Below are 8786 nucleotides of genomic sequence, written 5' to 3'. Positions count from 1 at the left end.
CTAACATTTTAGTAGGTGCCATATTTCTGAATATAAAATTGCTTTGGGTGATTTCCCCGTGCGTTTATCTGTATGGGTGTGACTACAGTGTTGAATGTATTGCACACAGAAGCGTTAAAACATCGTGTTGTAGGCACGGCAAAAGAAGTAGCTTTCTAAAATAAATGGCTCAAATTTCTGCCACTGTTTTCCTTAAAAAAGTAAGCGTAAACCCCTCCACGTATTTGCTTCTCTCTATCACAGAGAACCGCGACAGCTTTAATTTTTATGTCTTCATGCATATGTTATTCATATTTTATCTATTGGCTAAATTTCAAAACATAGACAAACATTAACTTCCAACAGGTCTCCACTTTCTGAAGTTCCACGGAAGAATATGTGCTATTCGCTGGCGTCTGCAAGAATCGAATTGTTAAACAGGGGCATCTAGTGGTTACATGTATAATTGCATAATCTGTGCGTATTAACGTTTGCACGGAGAATATACGCAAATTAAATAAATAATTGCGCACAACGGCAAAGTTATTGATTTAACTTTTCCGAATGTGGTCCACTGTGCCAGACCCTGTACTGACCCTTAAATCTGTATAGATAATTCTGATTCAAATAACGCAGAGATTTGTGAATCTGTGCAGCATTGATTTTTACGGAACAGCGCAGAGAATGGAAAGAACCAATCAAGTTATTTTGAGGTCTGCAAACCTGCAAAATTCTGGACAGCATGATGCTCTAAAATGCAAAACAAAATAAATTCAGTAGCCATATAAAGAGCTAGCTTCTGTTGGCCAAGAGCACTGGTGGAAGCAGACGGCATTACACTGACAGTAGGCTACTCCAGGGGAATTCACAGGAGGGAATACAGACCACGGTGTGACACAAGAAGGGGGGTCCTGCTGAACTCCAATCAAGGGCAGTTAACAGCAGCATATCGGCCTTGAACCACTTCGGTGTATGTGAATGTGTTTTGATTGAGCCTACTCACACTGCTCCATCTCCTCCATGCAGCTTATAAATGTGATTTTCAACAATGTTTGCGTGTTTAAATCAACACACCACTTTCTAGCCATTGACGTTAAAACTTGATTCGTCTGAAGAATCTATCACCTCTTGTCCAGTTGTTAATTGTGAGCTTTGTTGAAAATTGACACCTATCAATTTATAGTATTTTGTCTGGTCGTATTTTCAAGCTTGACGATACACATTAGGAAACTAGGGTTCTCATAGGCTATTGCTTAGGGTAATGTATGTGGTGCCCTATTTTATTTTTTTATTGAATGTCAGTTCTTTTATAGGACAGAAGTACGCCTCTGCGTTTTTATGTTGCAAATTTAGATTACTGCGTATTGTGAATGTAATATTATGGAATGCACATTATTATACAACGGTGATCTTCAATTTGTAATGGGTATTGACGGGTTGTGAAACATGTTTAGGACTTCAACTCCCATGAAGAAGGTAGCGAAGCGTCGCGTGTCGTATTATTACATCATCCCGGAAAGCGGAAGTAGTGGAGTGACATAGGCGGCGATAGTTCACGGTCACCAGTGCGCGTTAGTTCGCGAAAGATCCGGCCGATCACATGCGGGTTGTTTAAAACTGACGCAACTGGACTGCAAACATTTAAAACCTGGTTGTACCATCACAATTGCTGTAGTTCATTCAGTGAACAATGCCTAGGGGTAGCAGAAGTCGAACGTCAAGGATGGCTCCCCCGGCCAGGTAAGATAGCTAAGTTAGCTAGCTAGCACAACATAGAAAACAGCTAACGCCAGCTAGCTTAGCTAGTCAAGACGGCCTAGTTGGTAAGGTTAGCTACCCAGTGCGTGCGCCTCTAAAGCTCTAAAGCTAGCTAACCCTAGATAACTAGCTGACTCTAACTCCCTCTTAGATTGTTTTGATGATGTCGGTTTAAATTTACGGACATCTTTTGATTTAACATTGCGATAACAGTGGTATTTTAAAGGTCATTCTTTCACACTGACCCCTTGTGGATGGCTGGGTAGCTAGCTAGTAAGATGAATATATTGTTAATCGGGTTGATAAACAGTTCGAATTCATATGTATTTCAGCAGCGAATTTAGCGGCATGAATTGATTTAGCTCCTGAAATTTACTCTCAAGGTAATGTCAGAGGTGCCAGTTCTCTCATAGCCATAAATATTATAATGAAGCGTAATGCTCAAGGTACAGTCACAAATATGCATGTCGTTAAATGAGCGATTGTCTGGTTGTGTGAAGTGGATCTGATCTTCTGTTGATGGTCCTCTAAGGCCGATCTGCCTGTTACCTGTGCTTTTAGACTTATCTGTCTTTGCTGTCTGTCTCTCCGCAGCCGGGCACCTCCACCGCCTCCCATGGCGAGAGCTGCCCCACCTCCACCACCACCCCCCATGGCGAGACCTGCCCCGCCGCCTCCTTCAATGCCCGCACACGCCCCTCCAACAGCCATGGCTCCTCCTCCTGCCGCCCCGAGGGAGCCCGGGCTGTTTGCGCGGATGGCAAGCACAGCAGCAGGGGTGGCGGTGGGCTCCGCAGTGGGGCACACAATTGGCCACGCCATGACTGGAGGTTTTGGCGGCGGTGGCGGAGGTGGAAGCGCTGAACAAGCCAGGCCGGACATCACCTATCAGGTATGTATCAGGTCCATAGACAAGGGCTTTTGTAACAGCAGAGACTGTTGTTGCTTTTTATTAATGGTCTGGGAGGCAGGGAGGTAGTGTAGTATAGTGGTTAAGGAGCAGGACCCGTAACCGAAAGGTTGCTGGTTCAATTCCCCAGTGGGGCACCGCTGCTGTACCCTTGGGCAAGGTACTTAACCCACAATTGCCTCAGTACATATCCAGCTGTATAAATGGTTAACATTGTAAAAAAAAAAAAAAAAACTAACTGATGTAAGTCGCTCTGGATAAGAGTGTCTGCAAAATGTCTGTAATGTAATTAAAAAAAATGGTCTGACATCAGAGTGTCTTCTGCCAGTTCAGGGCAGCTTGTTAAAGGACTGAACTCTGGGCCTGGGCCTGTAGGTTATAGGCTTAAATTCCAGGTACACGGTACTTCTCCTCAACTCCTTAAATATCTGGCTCTGTTTGCAGATATATGAATATGTTGTCCGTATGTGTAATTTGTCAGTAAATCAAGTGCAAAAATAACACTGGGTAAGGGGGTTTGCAGAGTGGATACATTTTCTCAAGGAAAACAGTCAAGACAGTGCCCCCAGTGAATAAAAGAAGGGCCATGTTTTTTTCATTACATTACATTACATTACATTCCATGCGTTTAGCAGATGCTCTTATCCAGAGCGACTTCCATCACAAGAGAACAGCTCTCTCTGCTAGGGTGCTTGTGTGTGGTCAGAGACCATTATGGAATTGCTTACAATGACATAATGGAGGACACTCCTTACACATTCTCTTGCATGCAGAGAGTTTTATGAGCTCGTGAGTTCTACCCAGCATGCTTTGCTTTGTGTCTCAGGAGCCTTACGCACAGGCCCAGCCGATGTACCAGCAGCCCCCGCCCATGTACCAGCAGCCACAGTCCATGTACGCGCCGTCTGAGCCCGTGTACCAGCAGGCCGAGCCTGTGTTCCAGCCGGACCCGCCCCAGGAGAGCCCCTGTGCCTACGAGCTGAAGCAGTTCATCGAGTGCGCGCAGACCCAGAGCGACCTCAAGCTCTGCGAGGGCTTTAGCGAGGTGCTAAAGCAGTGCAAGCTTTCCAACGGTGAGTGTGACACCGAGCCCTTTGTGATGCCTGAGGAGCCCAGCGCTGCAGCTGCAAAAGTTCAAGGCGTGATACCGCGCAGAGCACAATCGCAGATGCATAGATACGTCCCATCGTTTGTCCCAGAATGCATTGCAGAGAAAGGGGTTGGAGTCTCAGAGCTGGATTGGATCAGACCCTTGATCCTTTGTTAATGCGTGATGCAAACATGAGGTTTTACAGGTGTGAGCTTTAGAAAGTCGGTGAGTCATAGCAAAGGGTGAGGTTAAGCAGAACAAGAAAAACAGCTTTGAAGGCAGCCCACAATTTTTTGTTTAAACTCAGGATTTGTTATCATTTAGGTGTTCATACTAGTCACCCATAACACTTTGTCTGTATCGGCTGGTTTTCTGCCGTCTGCTGTGGTGCTAAGAGCTATGAAAGTATGAATGAGCATGAAAATGACATCCCCACAGCAGTTGTGCACACAAGTTACAAAATGTAAAATGTCAACATAAAGATTCAGTTCGTTTACCACTAGAAGTCCTAGGCTTTTCATTTTGAGATGTTGGTACCTCTGTGGAAGAAAGCTCAGAAAAAAGACAAATCTCTATCTTCACTCTCTTATCACTTTCTCCTTATTATTTGGCCAGAGGATAGTATATTTATGGAGCCAAATAAATTTGCAGCCTTTTTTAAACATGTCAGTGTTAGCTAGGGCTAGTACAGGATGAAGGTGAATAAATATTCTTTTTCTCCTTCTTTTCCCACAGGGTTGGCATGAAAATACAACAAGGAAACCGCCATTAATCATCACACATAGAAATCAATCAAGTCAGCGCTTCTGTAATATAGTTGTAATTGTACAGTTGTTGTATAGACTGATTTTACTGGGGCATGAAATAAAAGTGGTCAAATACAGAACAACGAAAGTCAGGCTTTCCCTCTAAAGTATTTTTTCCTCAGTGTCACAGACAGCAGCACTGCAGAAACAATTTTTTTTTTGATTTATTGAGTTGTTCTAATTTTATGTCACGATTAACATATTTATATATCTTGGTTTAGTGCTTATTGTGCTTTCAAATAAATCTTTGGCACAGTCCTCTGCAGTCATTTGGCCATCATTGTGTTTTGTTTTTATCGACCCCATCCTATTTTCATGGTATGTTGTCATTTTGTAATAAAGCAAGGACATGTATACATCCAATTATCTATTTTTCAGTTGGCAGGTATGAAGCATAATTAGACACAGAAATGAAATCCACATACTAAGCTTTAATGCTCCCTAGTGATTCAAGGACAAAGTGTATGCAGCAATGTCAGGTTAGGTTAGAGCAGGGGGGTCCAAACCTCTCCTGGAGGGCCACTTGTCCTGCATGTTTTAGATCTCTCCCTGTTCCAACACAGCTGATTCAAATGATCAACTCGTTATGAACTCCTGAAGCTGCTGAATAACAAACCGATCATTTGAATCAGCTGTGTTGGAGCAGGGAGAGATCTAAAACATGCAGGACAAGTGGCCCTCCAGGAGAGGTTTGGACACCCCTGGGTTAGAGTGTCTCAGCTGCAAGCTGGACAAGTCGCAGAACTGTAATATCAAAGCGTAATGCATGCAGTAGCGTTAGGTATGCAGCACATATCCCTCAATAGCCTAAAGACAGCCTTACCTTATTTATTGCTGTTATTTCTCTACATGGCTGGAGACGTCCTTGAAGATGGCAGTGGCTCTGGATGTCGCCATACGATAATCATTACTGTCTTGGCAGAGTTCCTAGAAGATTGTAGCTAGCTTACTTTTGAGGTATTCATGGAAAAATGAGTTATTCCCTTCAAATTATATTCCTTGTTGTTTGTTATTTGTGCCTCCATGCTAGTGACACTGGACAGCTGTAAAGGGATTGACTAAACTATCCCAAGCTTGGGCCTCCTTACCTCAGCACTAAACCGTTCCTGAATGAAATGTATTTACAGATTACACTTTGGTGATCTTCATATACATGCTTGAGCCATTTTCACATCATGGGACTGATAACACTCCACACTCATTAGTGACCCTGCTCTCAGCAGTCTAGCGTCGGAAGGCATCCTGTGCCGGATTTCTAACTTGGATTCATGACTCCATTGCTCACCAGCCAAGATCATTTAAGACAAGTGTTTCTCATTCCTACTCCGGGAGCCCCCCTGTCCTGCATATCTTCTATCCATTCTTGCGCCAAACACACCTGATTGAAATTAGTGTGAGCTCTTGATTAAATCAGGTGTGCCCAGCTAATCAAAGTGCCACTGATGAGTTCAGTCAGGTAGGTAGAGCAGGGAAAGATGTAAAGCGTGCAGAGCAGGGGGGTCCCAGGAGTAGGATTGAGAAACACTGATTTAAGAGATATGAAGAGGGATATTAACCCAGTATCTCACTGACCTCTTGTAATACTTCTTGATAGCTACTCTTAGCGTAGTGATGCACGTATGTGGAAGTCGCTCTGGGTAAGAGTGTCTGTAAACGATGCAATGTAATGTAATATTGTAACACCCTTCTGTGGAGATGACTGACCCTCTGACCCAGTCCCTGAATTTTATTGATTTAATTACGTAATTAAGGAAAAGAAGGCAACTTGATTCTCTAGGACACCCCTTTTAGACCCTAAATAAAGTATATACACTGCGTCAGTGGCAAGTTTTTGTTATGTAAACCTTCATAGGACAGAATGTTTCTTTGCATGGTGCTATAACTGTTGATAGTTTGCCGCCAGGTGAGCAATGATCCTTGGCATGGTTCATGGGCATCTAATAAATAACTCTGACTGCAATAGTGAAGGCCAGCCTGGAAACCAAGTTCAGACAATCAAAGCAAAAATAGATCTGGTTTCAGTTTCCAAAGAATGCTCCAATGAAAAATACTTATCTCTCTCTATCTCTCTCTCTCTGTCTTTCTCTCTTACTCTCTCTCTCTCTCTCACTCACACACACACACATCATTATTTCATGTCACTTTCATGTAAATATTTACGCATTGTACATAATGCATATCATATAATTGCTTAGCATTCTTAACATGCATGTAATGTTCTCAGATGTATTAATAAATATTTATTTTATGTGTTTATTTACTGGTATATGTGTATTGGTTGTTAACCTCTTCAGAACATTTTACAGTGCAAATACAATCGTGTAAAAAGGTTGTTATGGATGACACTTAGATGCTGTAAAATATATCAGTGAAATGAATGAAACAAGTACCTGATGTAGCATGTTGCTAGCATTTATTGTGGTTTTTTTCCTTGCAGTTGTTGCAGTTACTGCAAAAGGAGACTCACAGACCATGATACTATATGAAGATAGATTTAAGTGTTCCCTGACCTTCAGACAATCTGTCTTTCCCTCCCTCTCATTCTATCTCACTTTTCCCTTTTCTACTCTGCTTCCACTTTATTTAATATTCTTTCTTTATGTCCTGTTTCAGATTCTCATGTTTCCTAAAACTACATGGGATGAAGGGAGAGAGAGAGAGCGAGAGAGAGAGAGAACCAGGGGCGAGCAAGGTGGAAGGGATTACACAGCATTAAGTGTATTTGCTGGCCTGAAATAGTCCGATGAAATGCATTCCAAGTGCCTGGAACACACACACATATTCTGTTGATGACATATGTTGGTACTGACACCACACCATGACTTTGCTGACACTGGTAACATGCGTGTCTACACATGCATGCATAGCTTAAAGTAGCGGACATGACGGATGCACAAACATGCATATAAAAGCAAAAATACATGTGTCAACAATCATTGAAATCAGAATTATCTGAAAGGAGCTACAATCATTGAAGAGACCTTTCATAAATTGTATCTTGTGATGCATCTGTCCATACCCGCTTGTGACATGAGAATAGAACAGTAAAAACGTTATTATATTAGATTAAATTATTATATAATTATTATATAAATAATTCAGAAAATGTGACTGTACATTACATTAAATTATTATATAATTATTATATAAATAATTCAGAATATGTGACTCTACAAAGAGTCTACAAGTCATTGATAACCGTGTGGCCATAATATAAAGCAGTGTACAAATACCAGGTACCAATGATGTGATTCTGGCTAAATGAAATTATGTCACACTGTTCCACTTAACTGACTTCATTGGGGCTTTAAGCAGCTTGTGATGCACACCAGCTGTATGGCAATGTGATCATTGCTGCAGAAGGATATGACCCCTGCTGGAGGAAGAGTATATTGCAACCACTTTCCTGCCAGTTCATGAAGACTCCTCTACATCAGGGGAAATTGCTTTGGTCCGAACTGGCTTAGACTGCTTCACTTCACAGAAACCGACATACTCCAGAGCTATCAGCAATCAACACTCAGACATTGCATCCATTAAGGCAAAGTCTTATTCAGGTTTTGAAGTGTATGTTTTCACCCTGTCTTCTGATTTGCCAGTGTTTCACAGTACTGGTACAAGAGACGCACTGTGTCAATTAGTAGCTTATGCTAAGATGAAATGATGAGGCGTTCATTCACCACATTCTTTTTAAAATCTGTCCCTTTCACAGATTTGGGGTAGCTGTTAACCAGTTACCCAGTTACTCAATGAATTGTTCCAGGCCCCACAATCGTTAACTGAATTCATCTTGATCAGTTGAATATTAATCAGTTTGATCTATCTGCTTAGGGGACACAAATGAACAGAACTGTGTCTAAAAATCCTTTAAAGTGCATTAACTGACAGAACAATGAGCAATAATTGCCACAAAATGTCAAAGCCAGACAAGTATACAATTGATTTACTAAGTCAAATTTAAAAATTAAGAGTATAGTTAGAATGAAAACCAGCGTGTACCCCTGTGTCTCCAAGAATATAATTGGGAAGCCCTGACATAATCCAATTATTTGTTCTTATATTTCAAATCTATTGTACATTGCCTTGACTAAAGTGTTAAGTGTTGGTTGTTTGTTAATGTACTGTGCAAATACTGTATAAATGACCTGTAAAAATAAATTCTCCCTGTGTTGCAGGAAAAGTTGTTTATTTACTTATGACACACCGCTAGGGAAGACAGTAAAATGGTATAATCTCACCCCTG

The 8786-nt window shown here is 41.7% G+C and overlaps 1 protein-coding gene across 1 annotated transcript; it reads left to right on the top strand.

Annotated features, from left to right (window-relative positions):
- The first annotated feature begins 1518 nt into the window (after positions 1-1518).
- On the top strand, positions 1519-4745 carry chchd2 (coiled-coil-helix-coiled-coil-helix domain containing 2). Its single transcript, XM_036525291.1, has 4 exons — positions 1519-1719; positions 2332-2629; positions 3474-3720; positions 4473-4745. The coding sequence occupies exons 1-4, from the start codon at positions 1670-1672 to the stop codon at positions 4481-4483; spliced, it is 606 nt and encodes a 201-aa protein (XP_036381184.1). The 5' UTR covers positions 1519-1669; the 3' UTR covers positions 4484-4745.
- The last annotated feature ends 4041 nt before the right edge of the window (positions 4746-8786 follow it).

This window comes from Megalops cyprinoides, chromosome 3, assembly GCF_013368585.1.
Source record: "Megalops cyprinoides isolate fMegCyp1 chromosome 3, fMegCyp1.pri, whole genome shotgun sequence".
Classification (NCBI taxonomy): domain Eukaryota; kingdom Metazoa; phylum Chordata; class Actinopteri; order Elopiformes; family Megalopidae; genus Megalops; species Megalops cyprinoides.
The sequence above is the reverse complement of the archived record's forward strand: the minus strand, read 5'-3'. Positions and strand labels throughout refer to the sequence as shown.

What these genes read in the sequence shown, in the direction of transcription:
- chchd2 (XM_036525291.1), top strand. Translation starts at nt 1,670, where the DNA reads ATGCCTAGGGGTAGCAGAAGTCGAACGTCAAGGATGGCTCCCCCGGCC. An exon ending in AGGATGGCTCCCCCGGCCAG is followed by an intron (nt 1,720 to 2,331) that starts GTAAGATAGCTA and finishes GTCTCTCCGCAG; the next exon opens with CCGGGCACCTCCACCGCCTC. An exon ending in GGCCGGACATCACCTATCAG is followed by an intron (nt 2,630 to 3,473) that starts GTATGTATCAGG and finishes TTTGTGTCTCAG; the next exon opens with GAGCCTTACGCACAGGCCCA.